The sequence below is a fragment of the Globicephala melas genome, chromosome 6 (assembly GCF_963455315.2).
Source record: "Globicephala melas chromosome 6, mGloMel1.2, whole genome shotgun sequence".
Taxonomy (NCBI): Eukaryota; Metazoa; Chordata; class Mammalia; order Artiodactyla; family Delphinidae; genus Globicephala; species Globicephala melas.
This window is the reverse complement of record NC_083319.1, coordinates 96365154-96388601: the sequence shown is the minus strand read 5'-3', so window position 1 is coordinate 96388601 and position 23448 is coordinate 96365154. Positions and strand designations below refer to the sequence as shown.

Below are 23448 nucleotides of genomic sequence, written 5' to 3'. Positions count from 1 at the left end.
TTAGTTCTGGCAGGTGGAGTAGAAGTGCTTCCACTCAGCCTCCATTGATTTCCCATGAAGGGTTCTTTTTACTCCTAGGCAGGGGTGGGGTTCTGACTCCACACTAGGGTCTCTATGATACCTCCCTGGCTGAGACAGGTAGAAGTATCTTGTGACTTCTCTCTCTATGGCCTCCAACAGCACTGCTGGGAGTGGGGAGTGGTCTTGCTTCTACAGGCAGGTAGGGAAAGTCCTGACTATCCACCAGACCTCTTTTTCCATCACCCCTGTGGGGGCACCATACTACTACTGGGTAGGGGTGAAAATCCAGCGTCCCATGTGCTTTCCATGATACCAACAGGTGGGGATGAATGCCGGGACTGCTTAATGAAACTTCTCTGACACTGCACTGGTGGGGAGCATGGATTGGGGTAATTCATTATAGCTTTGTGAGGGTAGATGTCTAGGATCTCCATGTGATATTTGGTAGCATGTTTGAGGATGGGACTACAGATTTTTCTGTGATGTTGTCTGGAGTAGAGCAGTTCTTGTCTGAAAGTTTTCTGTCTTGTAGGCTGCCCTTCCTGTGTCCTTTGGCTAGAGGGAGTAGGCTTTCATTAGGATGTGTGTGTTTTAATTGTTGTAAAAAAAAGCACAACATAAAATTTCCTATCATAACCATTCTTAAGTGTAGCATTCAAATTGAGTAGTATTAAGTATACTCACCTTGCTGTGAAACGGATCTCCAGAACTTTTATATCTTATAAAACTGAAACTCTATACCCATCAAAAAACTCCCTTTTTCCCCCTTTCCCCAGCCCATGGTAATCACCATTATAATTTGTTTCTATGAATTTAAAAAAATTTGACACTTCATATACACAGAAGCATAGAGCAGTCATCTTTTTGTGATTGGTTTATATCACTTAGCATAATGTCTTCAAGATTCATCCATGTTGTAACACATGACAAAATTTTTCAATGATACTGAGTTTTTGAAAAGATCAACAAGGTTTTTGTTTGTTTGTTTGTTTGTTTTTGCGGTACGCGGGCCTCTCACTGTTGTGGCCTCTCCCGTTGCGGAGCACAGGCTCCGGACGCGCAGGCTCAGCCGCCATGGCTCACAGGCTTAGCCGCTCCATGGCATGTGGGATCTTCCCGGACCGGCACGAACCCGTGTCCCCTGCATCGGCAGGCAGACTCTCAACCACTGTGCCACCAGGGTAGCCCGAAAAGATCAACACGTTTTTAGCTACATTATGTAAGAAAAAAATAGAGAAGACTCAAATAAATACAATCAGAAGTGAAAAAGGGAACATTACAACAAATACCACAGAAATAAAAAGAAATGTAAGAGAATACTATGAAAAGTTGTATGCTAACAAATTGGATAGCCAAGAAGAAGTGGAAAAATTCCTAGAAACTCACAATTTATCAAGATTGAATCATGAAGAACTAGAAATTCTACACATATCAATAACTAGTAAGGAGATTAAATCAGTAATCAAAGACCTCTTAACAAAGAAAAGCTAAGGACCAGATGGCTTCACTGGAGAATTCCACCAAACAATTAAAGAAGAATTACCACTAATCCTCTTGGAACTCTTTCAAAAAAATTGAACAGGAGGGAACACTTCCAAGCTCAATCCATGAGGCCAGTATTACCATGATACCAAGGCCAGATAAAGAAACTACAAGAAAAGAACATTACAGACCAATAGCCCTGATGAATTTTGATGCAAAAACCCTCAACAAAATACTAGCAACCTGAATTCAACAGTATGTTCAAAGGATATTCACCTTGACCAAGGAAGGTTTATTCCTGTAATACGAGGATGATTCAACATATGAAAATCAATCAGTATAATATACCACATTGTCAGAATGAAGGACCAAAACCATATGATCATCTCAGTTGTTGCAGAAAAAGCACTGACAAGATTCAACATTCCTTCCTTGGGTATAGCCTTCAACAAGCCATCATCTAAACCTGTCTTTTATATTATCTTTGTCTGGCTTTGCTATCACAAATGTGCTTTTTTATCCTGAAATATTTTGTGTTACATTGGAGGAACTGTTCCTTGAATAAGTGAAGAACTTGAGTCCACCAGGACTTAGACTTTTTGTGAAAAGATTTTTGACTGCTGATGTCTAGGACCCTCTTCCTGCCTGGGACACTTTATCTAAGAGGAAAGGACCACACAGCTCCAAACACTCTGTAACACCCCACTGCTCAGGTGGGAAGGAAGAATCAGATACAAAGGATAGCTTTTGTATAAATGCCTCATGTGACTCTGTTCCCTGAACCCTTTAATCCCTTTAAAAAAGGGTTGCTGGATAGTTGGAGCTGCCAGTGGCCAGCTGTCTGCCCCTAAATACAAGGGCTCAATGCAGAATACTAAGGTAATTTTCTCCCAGCCATGCGCCTTTGGCTCTTTACTAGTCTTCTAAAGCAGAGTCTCTCTTTTTTAACCGTGCCCTTACCCTCTTCTCTAACAATGTAAGAACCTAGAACAAATTAAGTTGAACGGTATGTAATTACCATGTCATTAAGTTTATCTGAATATTAATAGATTCACCATCTTATTGACGTATTCATTCTTTTTAAAAGTTCTACAAGAACACTATTATTATTGTTATTATTATTTTGTATATTCAGTTCTTATTCTGATTTATTCACATACTTAACTCTGTGCACCTCATTTCTTCTTTCATCTCAGACCCTATAGTTCCTAGGAATGCTTTCTTTGCGCTTGTTTTACATCTTTTGGTGGCATCCAGTATGGTAACCATTAGCCGCATGTGGTTAGTTAAATTTAAAGTAATTAACATTAAACAAAATTAAAATTTAGTTCCTAAGTCAGAGTGTTATCGAATGAATCGGGTCCTGCTGCTCACCGCTTACAAAAACTCATAAACAGTAGAAAGGAAAGTTGTCTTTAATCAGAATGCCGGCAATCTGGGGAGATGGTGGACTCTGTCTCCAAAAAACCACCTCTGGGGTCTTCCCTGGTGGCGCAGTGGTTGAGAGTCCGCCTGCCGATGCAGGGGACACGGGTTTGTGCCCCCGTCCGGAAAGATCCCACATGCCGCGGAGCGGCTGGGCCCGTGAGCCATGGCCACTGAGCCTGCGTGTCCGGAGCCTGTGCTCCACAACGGGAGAGGCCACAACAGTGAGAGGCCCACATACCAAAAAAAAAAAACCCAAACAAACAAAAAAAACACCTCCGAAGAGTCTGCTCAGCCATGAAAGTTTTAAAGGAGAGAAGTGAAGTAATCTCAGTTAATTACTGAGATAGAGGGTCAGAGCCCTCGCCATCCCCCACTGCATGCAGGCTCGTGGACTTCTTGTTATCTTCCTCTAGATGTTACCTTGTTCACACAGTTTGGTCACACAGTTTGTTTCTGAGATTACCGAAGGGGAAGCTAGGGAAGAGATGTGGTCATCCGTTAATTACATATTCTTCATTCCTACTTCTTTTGATCTACAGAAAGAATCAACAAGATAGGCAAGGTATTGTGTGATTAAAAGGTTTGAAAGGAGTGCTCCTGCGGGAGAAAAGTAGAGCATGGGGGTGACTGGTTAAAAGTTAGTTACAATATAGTTTTGCTAAAGTGGCAAGGAAAGGGGCTTCCTGCAGAGGGCGGTTTCCTGTGAAGAGCTGCTTACAAGAGCAGCCGTATTTCACATGCTCAGTGTGGCTGATAACTACTTTTCTATCCTCATAGAAATTTCTACTGAGCAGCACAATTAATTAAAATTTCATTCATGAGGCTCTTAATGGGACAGACTTGCTCATTTTTTGTTTATCCAAAATATCTTGACTTTGCCCTCATTTTTCAAAATCTTCTGAATATACAGTTCTAGGTTGAATGCCTGCATTTGTATACAAGAGAAAGGTTGGTACTTTAGTAATCATGCAGCTTAAAAATCTGATCCTGGTGTGCAGGCCCCAAATGGGGGGGGCAAACAGGGCCTGGCCCTCAGGTGTCCTTGCTCCTGTAACTGTGAGTTTCTCCTGATGTGGAGGACCATATTACTCTCTCTCTCTCTTTTTTTTTAATTGGGGTAGAGTTGCGATACAATGTTGTGTTAGTTTCTGTTGTACAATGAAGTGAATCAGCTGTATGTATACATATATCCCCTCCCTCTTGGACCTCCCTCCCACCCTCCCCCCTACCTCATCCATCTAGGTCACCACAGAGCACTGAGCTGAGCTCCCTGTTCTATACAGCAGGTTCCCACTAGCTATCCGTTTTATACATGGCAGCGCACATATGCCAATCCCAATCTCCCAATTCATCCCACCCCCTCACCGTGTCCACAGGTTCATTCCCTACATCTGTGTCTTTATTCCTGTCCCACAAATAGGTTCATCTGTACCATTTTTCTAGATTCCACATACATGCATTAATATATATTTATTTTTCTCTTTCTGACTTACTTCACTCTGTATTACAGACTCTAGGACCATCCACGTCTCTACAAATGACCCAATTTTGTTCCTTTTTATTGCTGAGTAATAGTCCATTGTATTACTTCTATTACTTCTCTATGCTCATAGGTATAATGGTCCAAATGTTTCCAGCATGGAGATAAAATTGCAATTAACTTGTTTCTTTCTTTTTTTAATGAATGTGTATTTTTTTTAATTAATTAATTAATTTTTGGCTGCATTGGGTCTTCATTGTTGTGTGTGGGCTTTCTCTAGTTTTGGCGAGCAGGGGCTACTCTTTGTTGCAGTGCATGGGCTTCTCATTGTGGTGGCTTCCCTTTGTTGCAGAGCATGGGCTCTAGGTGCGCGGGCTTTAGTAGCTGTGGCTCGTGGGCTCAGTTGTTGTGGCTCGTGGGCTCTAGAGCGCAGTCTCAGTAGTTGTGCCACACAGGCTTAGTGGCTCCATGACATGTGGGATCTTCCCGGACCAGGGATTGAAGCCATGTCCCCTGCACTGGTGGATTCTTAACCACTGCGCCACCAGGGAAGTCCCACTAGTTACTTTCAGTGGATGCAGTTTCCCCATGGGGCTTAAAATATTTGAATCCACAGCTCATATTGAAAAAATAGCCAAATAATCTATTTAAATTCCATTTCAGCTTACTTGATATATATGACATCTCCAAAGTATCAATTGACTCAACCAAAGCAGTAAATTATAATAGCATATACTATGGGCCAGGGGCTGTGCTAAGCCCTTCATATGGGTTGGTTAATTTAACTTTTTATTAGAAAAATCTATGTGCATCATTAACCTGAAACTGGGAATATCACTTTGAATTGATTACCTTAAAATATTATTTCCACCCTTGTCTCTAAAGTGGCTTAGCAATCCTACCTTTCAGCAGTATGCATGAGAAACATTCTCATATTGTTTCTATTTCAGTTTCTAATACTTTACTAAATGAAAAGATAACTCCTTGAGGGTAGTTAATTTCATGTCTCAGGACAGAGTAAAGCAAGATGTTATGGATCATCATGTTGTGAACAGAAAGCAAGGATCCTTTAAAAAAAAAAAAAGAGTCCGGAAGAATTCTGGAAGAATGATGGAGTCAGGTGACTCCATTTGACTCAATTTGATGAGACAAGAGAGAATACCAATTATCATATTAATTATAGATCTTCGAACAAGTTGAGACTGTAAAGATCCATTTAATGAAAGCTTGATATGATGGAGATAAAATATAGTTGTTATTAAAAATTATTGTAGAAATAATTCTAATTAGATTACCAATCAGTGAATTTTCTGCTTAATTTAGTTTATCTCTGTATTTAAGGAATTGTTATAGGCTTATGTATAGAAGTAGGAGAGGCTGAATAAATGAAATTATGATGAGTTTTTTTACAAAAGTAATTTATTACCCCCAAACAGGGGTTCTGAAAATCACATAAAATAACCAAATAGCTATCTGGTCAAACAGCATGGCAAAATAATGAATTCACAGTCTATTCATAAGACACTGGAAGACACAGCCAGTACATGTCCTGGCCGAAAATCTTTGGCTGGCAGCTGAAACCTTGCACCCTGGCTGGTCTGAGAGATGTATTTTTATTCTAGGTGAAGCAAATTGTTAAATCTCCTAGAAGGTATGAGCATAAGTATTGCTATAACCTCAGCAAAGTAGAAACATTGAAAACAACACAAATGAATATAAACCACCTTGTCAATGGCTTTGTAATAGGTTGGGCATAAGTGTTACAAAAATTTTTGTCATCACATTCATAATTTGAGTGTTCTTTTTTCTGATTTTAAAGTTAATTAAAAAATTTAGGAGAAACTGACATATTAAACATTCTAAGTAATAAAATGTTTAAGGTAATTTGATGATGGTTTTAGTCAGCCTGATTTTATTTATACAGCTAATTTTTTAAAGTAATTTTATTTATAAATTAAAGTAATTTTATTTATAAAGCTAATATTTATAAGCTAATTTGTATATTGTGGAAGTATATAAAATGTTCAGAAAAATTCTATTTGATAGATTCATATGTGCTTAAAATTTTGAGCAGTAAAGAAAACGGCTATTTCTCTATACACATTAAACATTCTAGCAAATATTCAAAGAATAAATCTGGCACCAGTAGGTAGAAAGTCTTGCGTGTGTGTGTGTGTGCCAGTGTGAAGAAAATGGGAGCAAGTCAACTGTTAGAAGTGTCAGGACCTGCATTGCACTGTGTCTATCAGGAATTAATTATCTGTGTGACACTCAGCTAAGCAATGAAAGCCCTTGTGCTGCAGGTGTCTGATCTGTAAAGAGGGGATAATTATAAACATTTTACCTCATTGGTTGCTTTTAAGAATTAAAGTCAAAGATTAGTTATGCAAAGTGCTACATTCGGTTATAGATGTTCTATGTTAAGAAATTTCTTAAATGTTAGGTAGTTTATAAAATTTCATTTTTCAAATCTAAAGGGCAAGTTTAGACCTGAGAGCATTTGTAGTTACAAAGTCAGTGATAAACTCTGAATCCAGCATCTCATCCTTTTGTAATAGAGAAGAACAAGTCGGACTCCATATTATATCTTCCTTTTACTTTAACCTATGTGCTCTGTTGCCTGTGCTTGGTCATGTTGGCTCTGCACATTTTGTAAAAGAATGTTGCCTATAGCCTGAAATATACAGGATAGCCTGTATTCTCAAGGCTTTGACCTTTAAAAGTATAACACTTCTCCATTTATATAGAGATAAAAAGTTGCAGAAGAGAGGATAACATTTGTCTTGTTAGCTGTTTATAGGAACATCATGACCTGACCCGCATGGACAGAGGCAGGAACAAAGGATTCCAACACCAAGAAGTTTGCGACAACTAACCATGCCCCTCCCGCACCTTGTCTTCAGAAATGCTTTGCTGAAACCCTTCAGGGAGTTGTGGGTTTTTGGACACCAGCCACCCATCTCCTTGCATGACCCTGCAATAAACAGTTATCTACTCCAAAACTTCAGTTTGTTTGGCCTCACTGTGCATCAGGCACACAAACTTGCATTTGGTAACACTTTTAACACAAACAATAATACAGTAAAGTGAATATACATCATTTTTCAGTCATAATCAAAGGATGGCAAATGTACTGCATTACTAGTAATTCTGAAACAGAGGTTTCATAGGAAGTAGCAGCTTATTTTCCCAGCAATGTGATCTACGTATGATAAATTCAGTCACACATCTTAGGCACACACACCTATCTTCCTAAAACACCACCCATACTTGTACTAAACTTACAGCACATATTAGTGGCTGATGGTCTGATGAAACTTTCAGCAGTAGCTAGCAGGAGCTGCACCTGTGAGAACTTGTACAGCAAAACGAGGCTCAGGGAACCGAACTTAACTACTAATAAATGGTTGTTACCCTGGACGAAGCAACTTAGACTTGCTTAGAAGGCCTGTGAAGGGAGAGGAAAGGATTGGATGGCAGGATATTTAATGCTCCTGCCAATAGACAATCTCTATGATTCTGCGAATATGAATTGTTTTTTGTTTTAGGTAAAAATATGATTTTTTAAAAAAAAAATATGATTTTTTTTCTGAACTTAAATTTGCTAAACCATTGTTTATGAATACTTTCATCCTTTCAAAAAGTGATAATAGTCATATGTAGGTTTAGGTAGTCCATAGATCTATCATTAAAAATATTTTTATTCAGCTGAAGTAGTAAGTTATTTTCAATGTGCACAAAATCTATTAATATCCCCCAACCTATAAATGTGCCCATGGGCACCTGTGAGGCTGTGGGTATACATAAACACCAAATCCATTTCCTCCACCACTTTGTGTGCAGACCATTTTATGTCTATCACTTTCTTTTTCATTCTTTCTTCCATGTTGCCACTCACCATAGACACACTTTAAAAGGGAAAGTGACAGCCGGGATCTATTGAAGGTACGGAGGGACTCAAATATTTTTGTACATGGATTGCAAAACAGTAGATTAAGTAACCCAATACACATGCTTTTATTTAACATATGTCCATTTCATCTCCTTTGTTTAAAGAATGGCTTGATAATCCAACTGCATAGTCAGACTTAATACTAGATGGAAAGTGCTTCAATCATATTTGTCTTCTTTCGAGGCAAAGACCATGAGAATCATATTTTATTTTTAAAAATCCATTGAAAGCTATTATCTATCAAATGTTCTACATGAAAGAAATTGAAAAAAAATCCAGAAGTAGTGTTTATTTAGACAAACAGAATATAAATTCCCCAATATGTTTTTCTACATTACTAAATAATACTGGGGAGGTAGTGGGGGGAAGGGTTCACTTCATAAGGAAGTAAACAGAAATTCCTAAATTCTAGTCCCAATAATGAGTGTTAATTATACGCTATTTTCCTTTTTTTATTTGAAAATAAAACTTGAGGAATTATTATTATTTTTGAACTTTTATTTCATAGAAGGATGTTATTTGCAACTGGAATCTGTATATATATAATTAGTGTTCTAGAAACCCAACTGTCTGGGGAAAATCATGTTTAACTAGTTATGAGTATTAGTAAACATTCAACAAATAACTTAGTGATTGTTAAATTATTGTTCTCTGGCAAAGGTTTAAATATCTATATTGATAGGTATTTTAACTTGTAGTAGTAGTCGGTAAATATCCATTACTTTGTGTTTCACTTTTTGTATGATAATTTAAATACCACCATAAATAATATTAACAGATCACGGCATTCCCTATATATACAGTAGAGATAAAGTAATATACACACCACTACAGAATGTATACATTTGCACATTTTTTAATATTTTAAGGGAGAAACAATATAATTTCATAGTTCAAATTTCATTCAATTTTTCTTAAAATATTTTCCTAATTTAATTCAAAAATGTTATTTTATTAACAAATAAGCAGGAAAAATTTACAAATCAGTCAGGGACAGTGGATGAGGCATCACTGAAGTTTGGTAAAAATATTTTAAAGTTTTCCCTTTAGAAAAGAGAGCATGGTGCAGTGGATTTCACTATCTATAAATTTGTAAAATTTCAGGTACCAAAGTGATGCATTCTTTTGGAACATAAGGTGATCACTTGTTAAAGTTGCAGTGATTTAATGATGTTTACACTCAGCTATGCATCTAATGGAGCCTGTAATTTTTGTGTTGAATCCTTCCCCAAACTGCACATTCCTTTGGGAAAACAACTACATATATGTAGTTTTTCATTTACCAAGGTAGGTCCTTTACATATTGCTAGAGTGACATCCTAAACTTTTTTCATCCTTTATTTAAAGAAACTTGAATATAGATACAATATTATGGTAGATGGACTTTAAAGGGGTCCCCATGATCTCAGCCTGCTGGTTCAGGTCCTTATATAATCCCTCCCCTTGAGTATGGGTGAGACCTGTGACTTGCTTTTAACCAACAGAATATGGCACATGGTATGCGATGTCATTCCCATGATCACATTACATTATACAAGACTTCCTCTTGCTAGAAGACTTGCTCTAGAGTCCCTCTCTCTCCTCTGCGAGCTTTGAAGAAGCAAGCTTCCATCAATCCTCCAGCAGTAAGGAATGGAATGCTATCAGTAATCATGGGAGCGAGGAGGCAAATCCCTCCGTAGCTGAGTTTCCAAGTGAAAACACAGCCCTGGCAGACACTAGATTGCAGCCTTGCAGAAGTCTCAGTGAACCCATGCCCAGATCCTGACCCACAGAAACTGTGAGATAATAAATGTGTGTAGTGTTAAGTCAGTAAATTTGTGGTAGTTTGTTACACTGTGTAGAAAATTAATACAAAACCATAAGAAAAATTTTTTGAGAAAAGACAATATAAAGGATCTCTTTTCCCATTCTTTAAAAAGAACACAGAAAAGTAGGCATACACTCAAATGTAATAGCAAGGCAAAATGCATATAAATCCAGATAGTCTTATTGTGGTCAGAGTAAGTACCTGGCAGGCACATGGCAGGTGGGATATAGAGAAGGCAGTGCATTTTTATTATAACTGGCTTTTCAGCACAAATGGTGACTCCATGCAATTATCTAATGACCACTGCCACAAAAGTAGTTATTGGATCAATCCCCAGAGTTAATATGAATTTTTTGCTCTCGTAGTATTCAAATATACCCTACTTAAAATGAACTAGTTGATTTTGGGTGCTCTATTGGAAACGTATCTCAAGATTCTAGAATCTTGACTAGAATGACAAATTTAGTTCAAATCATATAACCTGTATCTTCCCTTAACATAAGCATCCTTCCTCTGATATTCCAAGTAGTAACAAGGTGAGAGGATAACTCAGGGAATGTTTTGCCTAGATCGGCTCAAAATTTAGAAAGGAAAATGAAAATATTTGGTTCAAATATGACTTCTTCCCTAATAAATGACCAGACCATCATAGGAAGTCAAAGGGTTGCTGACATAACCTTCAGAAACAAAAATCACAGGACTACAAAGAAAAGTGAAGCGACTTAATCACCTCATATATAAAGGAAATAAATTTAGGATTATATTTCATTCAGATGTGGATGGAGGATACATTTCCAATGTTAAACATGGAGTTTATATATGGGCACAAGTTTAGTTAGAAAATATACATTTTTTTGTGAGCTCATTAGGTGATCGTTATTACAATTTACAAAGAGTATAATGACAAATTACAAAGAAAGATAAGCAAATTATCACAGATTGAAATCCTTTACACATTTTTCTACCTATGAATTCTCTGTTCTGTATCTGAACTTACTAGCAGAATTTCATAGCTGACATTCAACACTCATTTCGTCACTAAAATGTATCAAAACTGATTTAAAAGAGACAAATAGTAAAAACAATCAGCCAAAAAAATGTTTTTCAGGTTTCTAATGCAGTTTTGGCCACTGGGCTCTGGTTCACAGGAATATGGGAATGCAGCTGAAGGCCATCCGAGAAGCACTTCCCGGTTTATAAATGTCAGCAGGTGATTGATAAAGGAAGCATAATGGAGGTTTCCACGAGACACAAAACATTAGAGTCCAACTTTGACTTTCATAAACTTCCGTGTTGAATTTTTAAGAGTAGGGCCACAGCTCAAATTCTTATTCTCACTTAAAACCCAAAATAATTATGCAAAATACATTTCAATTTTAGAGATCAAGTCAGAACAGTCAGAAACTGCCGGACAGTAATTAATGAGCACACCTAAGTCACTGTTACATAAGTAGATCAAGAAGTAGCACTGAGCAGAGCCTCCAGGGACCATGCGTGAGCAAGTTGATGGCGCTGCACACCCACCGTCTGTCCCAGGAGGCCAAGGGTGGGGGCTTCATCCACTGTGAGCCTCTGGCTTAGCAAGACAGTCACATCATCATAGTAATAAGTAAACGACCACTGCTGATCAGAAGAAATACTCTTTCTGGCTTTCACTGACTGTACTTTGCATGTTGAGCTCACTTTTCAGAGCAGTCTCAGCATTGTCTCCAGTTTTTGGAATGTTCGACTCATTTTTTTCATATAGCCATCTCTGTTGATAAATGCGTACAGCAATGGCAGTGATGCAGAGCAAGATAAATATCACAACTGCTATCACACCTACAGAGAAAGGAAAACACAAAGTCAAATTATAAACTGTAAATGTCAGCCTAACTAGAATCTACACTAGCATCATTTATCATCAGAAAATTTGAAACCAAGTGGTGTTATAACATTAAGTGTACTTCTAAGTCCATGCAAACTTTAGACACAGAGGTTTTATGCCTTAATTTCCTAAAGACATATCATGATTGGATTTCAGTGAATGTTTTCACTCGAAAATGCAGAAACACAATGAGGTCTCTTAGGTTACGCCTACACTTCATGCTAATTGAGCAAGCAGGTTTTTATTATTTTAAAAGTGTAGAGTGTGTAGCCCCACCACAGAGTGATTAAATGCTTATGAGTATTTTAATGAAAATTCAATTAAATTTTAATACTGATATACTGTTGAACTACAGTAATGTGGTGTGTATCCCATCTATCTCTATGAGACCAACAGAGTCTTAAGTGATTGCTGCCTCTGGGGGGTCCACACCTTTGTGTGATCCCCCGTGACCTGCTTCTAACCAAAACAATATGACAAAGGTGATGGGCTGTACCTGATTATTTGTAAATGATTACATGATTATGTTATATAAGCTTGTAGCATCTGTCTTGCTAGAGTCTCTTTCTTCCTGCTGGCTATGAGGTGGCAAGAGCCATGCTGGGAAACCCCACATGACAAGGAACTGCAGATGGCTTCCAAGTGCTAAGGAAAGACTCTGTCCAGGAGCCAGCAAAAATTCAGAAGCTCTCAGTCTTACCTCTGCAAGACACTGAATGTAGCCAACAACCATGCAACTGAGGAAGTAGCTCCTTCCTCAGTGGAACCTTTAGATGAGACCCCAGCCCAAGACCCCTGATGAGGCACCTTGATTTCAGCATTGTGAGACCCTAAGCAGAGGACCTAGCTGAGATGTGCCCAAACTCCTGACTCACAGAAACTGAAGGATAATACATGTGGATTGTGTTAAGCTGCTACATAGGTGGTAATCTGTCATGCAGCAACAGATAACTAATATACCATTTTATAAAAAATTGTAGACATATTAATAACATTCAGTTATCTGTAATTAAAAGGAAAACCATTTCTCTTGTTGGAAATGTATTGAAGACATTAGGTTTGCCAGCAGTTCTCAACCTTGGCTGCATAGCAGACAATAACTCAGAATCTTTTGGTGGGAGGCCTAGGTATCAGCATTATTTTAAAAGCTCTTCAGATTATTTTAATGCACCATCAGGGTTGAGACTGTCAAGCTAAGCCATAGGAATGTTTACTCAAGCTATATCACATTAGTGAAGAAGGAATCCATTCTGAAACAAATAGATAAAAAGAAGCATTCACTAGTTAATATAGTTTTAAGATGACTGACACAGGCATTAAGCATGAATTAATATCTCCATTTAACAAATGTAAGCAAACATATGTTACTGCTTAGTTGTATAAATCAAAATTTGTATTGCAAAATGAGGGTTCTTCATTATACTCTGGGACAGACATAAGCAAGTGTAATGGAGCCCAACAAACTCAAAGCTTGGTTGGGTATAACTGGTCACAGAGATTCCTGGGCACATGCTATCAGGAACCCAGACCCCTTCTTACCTGAGAGGAGGTAGCATATTTATTATTTTGTGAATATTCTTATGTATTCATAAGTAGAATATTCATTACTTTCAATATATTTTGCATCTCACTTGGGAACAAACAACACAGTTACTTTAGTTATTTTTATGTCTAGCTACAGGACCTTGCTTTAAGAGCTATATCATATCCAATTTTAGTGTCAGGGACCAGTAACTCTCAATAACATTGATCAAGCCTCTTGATTATATGATGACTCTCACTATTACACTGACCCACCTACACATCCAGGGTTTTCTGTATGTGATTGATCACGTCTAACTCTAGCTTGTTTTTGTTTCATGAGGTTTGGTGGGATCCTAGAAAAACTTCTATCTCTACCCCCTATCTGATGAGATTGAGAAAATTTGAATAATGCATCTGATGCCTTCCATAATCTTCCTATCAGCAACTCCAGTGTAAGGGTGTTTTTGACAAACGCTCATGTCTGCCTGTGTCTCTGTCTATCTACACATCTGTCTCTTTCTCTATGCATCCACCTGCCCATCTACAATATGGATCCCTTGGCAAGAAACCCTCTGTGATCTCTGGCTTACCAAGTCTGAATATTGCTTAGGTTGATTCTCCTCTCCTATAACACTCCCTTTGTTTACAAGAGGAGAAAATAATGATGCAAAATGCAGAACATGGAGAAATCCACCTATTGGGATAATCCTTTAAACAGATCAAATATTTCACATGTGGGTGCAGTCTGTGATCAATTAGAAAAAAGTCTGATAATTCTTTTTGGAAGTTCCAAATACACTGGAAGTCTGTATACTCAGTGACTGACAAAGCACCCAGCAACCGGCCACCACACAGATGGAAGGCAGGTTCGAGTGAATTGTAGGGCCTAGTAAACTGAACCATTCTGTCCCTAAGACCTTCTGTGCTCTCATTCTCCATCCCATGTATCAGGAACCAAGTAGGATTTCTCAGGGGAATGATATTCAGCAAGAGCAATAAAACTCTAAGGACCACATATTTGTTCTATCATCAATTTGACTATTATCTCTGGTCTTGCTAATAAAAGGGAACAAACTATGATAATTTGTGAAATTTTGAACTTGGATTCCTACTTTGTAAATGTTAATCACATTTAAGTTGATTTATTTTCACTTAGCTTTGGCATTATAGTGAAGTCTTCTCATTAAAAATAAATTAGAATGATTTAGGATTAAGGTTTAATTTAAATTTTAAAACAAAAGTTAATCCTTTTAGATATGCATTCTAAATAACATTTATGGTTTTTATTTGTTCTTGGAGTTATAAAATGGAGGTCATATTCCTCACTCATTACAAAAATAAAAGGAGTTGAGACAGAAATGGAAATGTTAAAATTCTTACATAGATATGGTCAGCACTTTAAAATGTCTGAATACTTTCCTAATCGTCTGGAGAAAACTGGTGTCTGGATGGATACAGACGAAATGAACAGATCCAATCTGAGCAGGTGTGTAGCCGGCCTGAACAGTGGGCACCCAGTCCTATCACCCAGCTCTAGCAGTAATTACCTCACTTTGAGGTAGCAAGGAATGGAGAGCAGTTTAGTTCTACTCACCAAGCAGAGTTTGCAAATTACTCACATTCCAATAATCTAATTAAACAAATTAAAACGTTCCTTGAATGATAAGGAGGGAGAATTGAATATTAATTTTTTTGAGTCAGACCTGGATAAATTTTGCTTCAAAGGATATATTAGAAGATATTTAAGATGTGATTACTTTTACTTCTTCAAATATATATATATATATATATATGCATATAGATGAATGGATTTATTTGATGGATATCGCTTTCTACCTATCTATCTATCTATCTATCTATCTCTCCATCCTAAGATAAGCTTGATGCCAGACACAGTTTTATATCTTTATGTTCAGGAAAATGACAATTTGCATAGTTTAGGTGCTTCTCCCAGTATGTTTTATTTTTAATCTTATTTTTAAATGTTTTGGGCTAAGGGACTGAGAGGTCCATGGCTATTTTAAATCAAAGAAGTAAAAGTAAATGCATCTTAAATATGTATATCTCCTGAGAGATACTAATGGCTATATTCAAATGAAAATCCTCTTATTATTCTGTAGTTTGGCAACCATCCTTTAAAAAGTGTTTCAGTGGAGCCATCGATTCCTTCTAAGTATCTCCAAAGGGGCTGAATTCGGTACAATCACGTCAAGAACATGAGCAATTGTATGTGGCCTGCCACTGCCAGTGATCTCACAATCAGCACGGATTCTCACGGATATGTTTTGGACTTTGCTAACAGTGACAACAACGCCAAGGACGAGGTCATTCGCGGCCTCGTTACCTCCAATGACCGCGGAGTCACTTCTGTTCGCATTAACTAAGGGCTCTCCCTCATCTGTTGATCCAGAACGACCTACAGTAGAAAAAGAATGACAGAGGAGAGTGGAAAGGAGAACTTTTGAGAAATCCACAACATTTGAAAGAAGAGCAGACAACGCAGAGACAGAAATGAATTTGAAACGAAGAACCGAGAATGGAAAGACTAGGGAATGGGGAAGGTGTACGAAAAGAGGACTTTTGGAAACCTCTGGGATGAAGACTGGGTGGAAGACCGCGGTCAAAGGGCCACGCACCTGCGCCGCCTGAGAGCGGTCGGGTCGCCTCCGGCGCTGGAGCTCCGGGCCCCGCCCCCTCCGCGCAGCGGGACGCGGCGGCCACGTGTCCGCGGACAGTGACCCGGGCGGGCCCGCCCGGGCGCAGCGCCGCCTTCAGCGGGACGGCGGGACCGAAGCGCACAGCCGAGAGGCAGCCGGTGAAGCCTAGCGCGCCAGCCCGCTGCGTGTCGCGGTCCGCGCCGGGAGGTCCTGCGGGCAAAGAAGTGGGACACACCGTTAGGGCTCAGGAGCGACTGGCGGGGACGCAGGAATAGCCTGAGTCTGCGCAGCAGTGATGAACTGAACTTCCCTCCGAGCCCTTCGTGTTTAGGAAAGAGCCAGAGTCGGTACCTGCCGCCTTGGTTGATGCCCTGCGGGTGCTCACTCCCCGTGTGAGTCAAGCGAAGCTTCTTTGGATGCAGTCACGGGGCACTGACGAATGAAATCCTCCGCCAATGCATTTTTCAAAATATTTTTAACAGCATTTGTGGCCAGTAATTTAGGTCTCCTGGGTTGGGGGACAGCAGCGTTCTGGGAATCCCTTCTTGCAGTTTCCTCACAATTAACACCTTATTCTGGCTGACTGTTCTGAGCCCCACAGAGAGGGCCTCTCCGTAACTGCAAGTGCTGCCCTGGGAACTCCGCACCACACTTCCCTTCCCCCTCTTCACAAAGGTGGTCTCTGTCCCGGGTCCATAAATCAAGGCTTTTGCCCCCCATCAACCCCCTTCTGATCCCCGCCCTCATCCCCAACTGACAGAAGTTGGTTATTAAGACCGAAGAAGAGCAGCGACGGACACAGGAGAGAACATCAATTCGTTCACTTCAGTTATGATTACATCCCGCAGTGCGCTTGCTCAGTGGGCACGAAATCTGACCAAAGGCCCTTAGCTGTAGACTTCAAGTTTAAATGTATCAGTCTGGGAAGCGTCCATGTCCCCCACAGAGGAAACCACATAAGTATGAGGCAACTTTGGCATCTGCTGTCAAACTCCCTCTCACTTCACCTTGTGTAGAAAGGCGCGTTGCCTCCTCTTTTTCAAACAATCATCAACAGCTACCAAGAATTTACCAAATGATTCCCATAGGCTGGGCATTGTGCTAAGTGATTTATAGACTCGTGAATAGTGGCATTTGAACTCTGAAGCCAGGGGTGTGTAACCACACTTCCAGCTAGCCTCGCCTGGTGCATCAGTTACAGAAGGTCACTCTCCTTGGATCATCCCTCTCTCATGCAACATGTGGAAAGCCCGTGGTGGGCAGTGTATTTTATTCTTGCCTCCCCCTTCACTTAGCTTAATGTCTGTTACATAGGATGCATGCAATATATATTTTATAATCGAAGAATAAATTTAGTCCCATTACCACCCTTCTGTGGACAGTTTGGGTATTGAAATTTTTAAAAATGTGTCCCTTTCAAGGTGTGACCTGAGAAATTCAGAGGACTGACCTTGTGATAAAAGATTACTTGCATTGGCTCCGGACAAAAATGTACATCCATAGTTGGCTGCCATCTTATGCCACTGAGTTTTACTGAATGTCGTGGTAACTAAACACATCCTCATTGTCGCTAAAGTTAAACAACATACCCTGAAGCTTCTATTTGAAGGATAGCAGAATATGCCACCCCCAAATATGCCATTTTGGCATAAGGATTATTTTCTTGAAAAACAGCAGGTACAAGGACACTGACATCCGCTTTCTGTTCCTGAAAGCAGGAGATAAAACTCTTATGGGAAAGCTGCCCTTTTTGTACCAGGAGGAAAAATACATTTTTATGACCAGAGATGAGGAGACCAGCCCAGAGAAATCTGTACATACAAACCTTGTTAAAATAACCCCTATCTTCCTTTCATCTCCTCGTACATTTTAGTTGCTTTTTCACAATCACCACTCTCTGTTCAACCTCATATATAAACACTTGGACCTATCTGCTTTTTGGGTCTTCATTTTCCTGTAGGGACTCCCATGTACATTTAAAAATCTGTATGCTTTTCCCCTGTTAATCTGTCTTATGTCAATTTAATTCTCAGGTCCAGCCATAGACCCTAAGAGAGGAGAGGTCAAGTGTTGCCTCCCATACAAACTCATGGGGTGGATTTCCTGAATCTTATTACAGGTCTCACCGTTTTTCCTATTAAACTTCATCTCACTATTTCAGTCTATAATTCCTGGAAACCAAATATTCTGTATCCTTATTTCTTCTGGCTTGGAAAAGAGCTGTACCTTCAAGAAAAATGGCCTAACTTTGAGATTTTCAGCAAATGTATTGGGAGTTACTTGGGCTTACAAAATTCTGTTCATGATTTTAAAGTTGCAAAAGTAAATGTTTGCTATGGAAAAGACCTCTAAAAACAACTAAAATTGGGGGCATGCATTTGCATTGTTATAATCATAATAGACATCTATCTGACACATATAGCTACCTTGGCCAAGTTGATTATACGAGACATCAAAGATCTTTATGCATGTGGAATTTCAGGTAGCTCCTTAAGTACACTGAAGTAAAATGAGCTAGGCACAACCCAACTAAAGGATTATCAATTAAAAGCGTAGTTTAAAGATGACTTTACTTTTTAAATTTTGCATTCAGATATTATCTATTTCTTAAAGAAAGGCACCCTTGCTTATGCATACTTGAGAGAATGTCAAGAAGAAATAAAATGGGAGACACTGCAATAGTAACACAGGACTTTTGCAAGGCTAACATCTGAAAAAAAAAATTACAGGTAAAATAAAAGTTTTAGTTGTTGGACAAATACTAGCTTTCCTGTTCCTGGTCAAAGTCTGACCTGAGCACTACTAGGCAAGGGTAACAGAAGGAATCTCAGGCAGACATTTATCATAATGAATTAGGCCAATTTTGTGGAATTCATTTTTTAAAGATAACCTAACTTCATGTCTTTAGATAGTGTTGTTACTAAGGAAAGAAACATCAGTAGCATATCATATTGCATTATATTTTCCTGTATTTCAAGACTGTACTTAATATTTATACATATATGTGGATTTGTGAGAGTGAATGTGTATGGGTGGATTTATATGTACCTGGAGAGCCTATCATTAATCATGTAGCTGTAACTATGTTATGCATGTACATGTGGGTATAAATATACATTGAAAGGTTTGGTGCTCAGTTTCCTGTCAATTTTCCATCTTGAGGTCATGGTTTTGATTCACTTTTTGCTTGGAGTAATTCTCTAGTATTTTCTTAAGATGGGAAACTTGATTAGTATTTAATCTCAATCATCTTTCCTTGTCATCCAAAATATCTTTTTTTAACCTGGTTAGATAAATTATATATTAGATGTATGAGTTGCAACCATTCTTCTTAGCAGTATACCATTCTCTCATTTTTATTCTATTGCTGCAAATGAGAAGTTGGATGCTGATGTCAATATCATTATTTTCCATTTTAGTAACTTCTGTCTAGAAAGTCTGGAAGATTTTTCTCTATGGTTTTGTAATTCACGGATTTTCCCAGAATTTCCCCAGATGTGTGTCTTTTCTCATCAGAATCAGTGAGTCCTTTCAATCTGCAACTCAGGTTTTCCTTTAGCTCGGAGAAATTTTTTTAATACATAAGTATTATCTTTGCTTCTAATTCTCTTTCTGGATCTCTATTCATATTAGGTTTTCTAGATCTAACTTCCAAATGTTTTATTTTTCCCTCCTAATTTCTACATCTTAATCTTTTTGCTCTGTGGCTTGAGACATTTCATCTACATGATACTCCATGCCACTATTTAAGGATAACCAGTGATGATTTTCTCCTTTAGATCACCCAGTGAAATTTTGAAAAATCATATTTATTTTAATTACTAGAGTTGGTGCTTGTGTCTGTGTGTGTGACTTTATTAAAATCTCTTTGAGTGCCAAGTTTCATCCTAGTTGTCTTCCATCTTCTTCAATAGCTCTATTTTTTTTTTTTTTTTTTGCGGTACGCGGGCCTCTCACTGTTGTGGCCTCTCCCATTGCGGAGCACAGGCTCCAGACGCGCGGGCTCAGCGGCCATGGCTCACGGGCCCAGCCGCTCCGCGGCATGTGGGATCTTCCCAGACCAGGGCACGAACCCATGTCGCCTGCATCGGCAGGCGGACTCTCAACCACTGCGCCACCAGGGAAGCCCCAATAGCTCTATTTTGATGCAGGAAATTTTATTTGTTGTTTTTTCTTCTTTCTCTACCCCTACTCTTGCTTTTAGATTCCCTTAGTGGTGGCATCATTATTTACTTATTTATTTATTGGGACTGCTTATTGGGACTCCATGGTTAAGGATGTTATACGATACACAGGTCCTGACACTGTGGACAGTGCAGCTTCTCTGCCCTATAGTCAGCAGCAGACCTGCATTCAGACTATCTGACTTCTTATAAAGCATAGGAAGAGGTCTCTCACCCTCACCCTCACCACGGTAGGAAGGATGTGGCCCGATAATCCATCCCTTCCTCAGCTCCAGGAGGAGCAGAGAGGATGGGGACCGTAATGTGGAGCAATGTTGACCTTCCCTTTGGAAGTCTTGAGTTCCCTGCAAGACAAACTTTCCCCAGGATCCACGGTCTTCACATACCACCCTAAGACTTTGCTGTGTACTACTCCTCCAGTCCAGAGGGCAAACTCCTACCCCAGCTCTCTCATTCACACTTTCCTGCCTCCTCTTGCCTGCTGGGCTGGCCCTATAGTTCCTAGGTTCGGGGGCACAAGCAAGTTGAACCGGGAGTAGAGGCAAGTCTTATGGTCCAAGTGGCGTTTCCCAGAAACAGGTCCACACAAAGTCAGCATCCGAATTAAAAGAACTGTACTTTTTTGTTACTGAGCTGCATGAGCTGCTTGTAAATTTTGGAAACTAATCCTTTGTCAGTTGCTTCATTTGCAAATATTTTCTCCCATTCTGAGGGTTGTCTCTTGGTCTTGTTTATGGTTTCCTTTGCTGTGCAAAAGCTTTGAAGTTTCATTAGGTCCCATTTGTTTATTTTTGTTTTTATTTCCATTTCTCGAGGAGGTGGGTCAGAAAGGATCTTGCTGTGATTTATGTCATAGAGTGTTCTGCCTATGTTTTCCTCTAAGAGTTTGATAGTTTCTGGCCTTACATTTAGGTCTTTAATCAATTTTGAGCTTTTTTTTTTTTTTTTTGCGGTACGCGGGCCTCTCACTGTTGTGGCCTCTCCCGCTGTGGAGTGCAGGCTCAGGGGCCATGGCTCACGGGCCCAGCCGCTCCGTGGCACGTGGGATCCTCCCGGACCGGGGCACGAACCCGCGTCCCCTGCATCGGCAGGCGGACTCTCAACCACTTGCGCCACCAGGGAAGCCCCATTTTGAGCTTATTTTTGTGTATGGTGTTAGGGAGTGATCTAATCTCATACTTTTATATGTACCTGTCCAGTTTTCCCAGCACCACTTATTAAAGAGGCTGTCCTTTCTCCACTGTACATTCCTGCCTCCTTTATCAAAGATAAGGTGACCATATGTGCATAAAGACACAGACCTACTGAAGAACGGACTTGAGGATATGGGGAGGGGGAAGGGTGAGCTGTGACAAAGCGAGAGAGAGGCATGGACATATATACACTACCAAACGTAAGGTAGATAGCTAGTGGGAAGCAGCCGCATAGCACAGGGATATCAGCTCCGTGCTTTGTGACCGCCTGGAGGGGTGGGATAGGGAGGGTGGGAGGGAGGGAGACGCAAGAGGGGAGAGATATGGGAACATATGTATATGTATAACTGATTCACTTTGTTATAAAGCAGAAACTAACACACCACTATAAAGCAATTATACCCCAATAAAGATGTTAAAAAAAAAAAATAGAACTGTGCTTAGAAAGACAATGAGTGCAAATCTATCTTCCCTGTTAGCTGACTCCTGAAATTCCATCATTAAGTTCCTTCCTTTTGGCTCAAAAATTTTCTTCCCTTTAAAGTGTAAAGAGAAAAAAAAGATGGGGGAACCTTAGGAGAATACTTAGTGCATTATTAGAAATTTACACATCAGGATGAAAATGTCTGATAAACCTCTAGTTTGAGAACACAGGCATCAACAGAAAGTAAGGGGAAATCAGGTGCAGTTTCATGCTAGGAAAGAAGGGGAGGGGAAAGTGGTTTGAGCGTGGATGTGAAGAAAAGTCATGTTTAGGAAAAAGTGAGCTAAGGGCTGAGGATAAAGTTCACTTCTACTGTAATTTTGAGTAGAACCCCTTAAATCACTTTGGATAAAAACAGATTTAATACATTTTTTCTCTTAAAAAATGTCTATGGTACGAAATCTTGAGAGCACGATCACATTTCCAACAATCTAGGACATAAATATTCTCAACTGTCTCAGGTATTGGGTAGTGTTGCCTTTAAAATATATTGCCAAGGCCATGCATTCCAACACACGAGATGATTTCTTGTTTTGTGAGGAACAAGCATGTTAACAAAAGGTTCACAAGGAAAAGGAAGGAACAAAGAATTAAAATGTGTGTGGAGAGCTTTCTGCTACCCACAATGAGCAGTGTTTCTGAAAGGCACTGGCAGTAAACAGTGGAATAGCGAAAGGAGCATTTCCAAGATTCCCTGAGGCTCTCATCTACAAACAAGAATCAGGAAACAGGGTGAATTGTCCATGGAATTGCAGGAAGCAATGAAGAGCATCAGAAAGGGTAAATATGTAGATAATTGAAGTGAATATCGACTGTTTAAAACAACAGCAATAATAATGTCTTGTGGAAAAAAATAATATGTAAAAGTAAAATACATGACAACAATGGCAAAAGGGGTGGAAGAGGAAGTAAAATGGAAAAAAAATAAGGTTTTTACATAGTTTGGGAAGTGTACAAAGTAGTATATAATAAATCAAGGATGAATAATTAATCTTAAGAGTAACATAAAAAAATACAAAGAGGTACAACTATAAAGCTAATACAGGAGATTAACAGTCCCAAACTGGAAGCAATCCAGCTGCCCATCAACATAAGAATAAACAAACTGTGGTATAGTCATGCAATAAAAGACTACCCAGCAACGAGAGCAAGTGAACTACAATTACATGCAACAACATGGATGAATGTTAAAAACATTTTAGTGAATGAAATTGGCTAGACTGAATATAAGTATCAACCTGCTATTTATTTTGGAGTTGATGAAACCAGAGTGAACTTCCTTTATGCTAGCTAAATAAATTACATAATTAGAAAATCATGCTAGACAGACTTTTTCAGTCTTGTCTTTCGAACAGCTCAGGGTTGG

General features: G+C 39.2%; 1 protein-coding gene across 1 annotated transcript in view; it reads right to left on the bottom strand.

Moving 5' to 3' along the window:
• Nucleotides 1-9334: 9334 nt before the first annotated feature.
• The window catches only part of LOC115840055 (contactin-associated protein-like 3), a 197738-nt gene continuing 183624 nt past the window's right edge, over nt 9335-23448 (bottom strand). The window contains exons 22-24 of the mRNA XM_030832476.2: nt 16201-16431; nt 15909-15980; nt 9335-11994 (exon numbers count right to left, since the gene is read on the bottom strand). Of these exons, the coding sequence (XP_030688336.2) occupies nt 11801-11994; nt 15909-15980; nt 16201-16431 (497 nt within the window). The 3' untranslated portion in view covers nt 9335-11800. The remainder of the gene's footprint in view (nt 11995-15908; nt 15981-16200; nt 16432-23448) is intronic.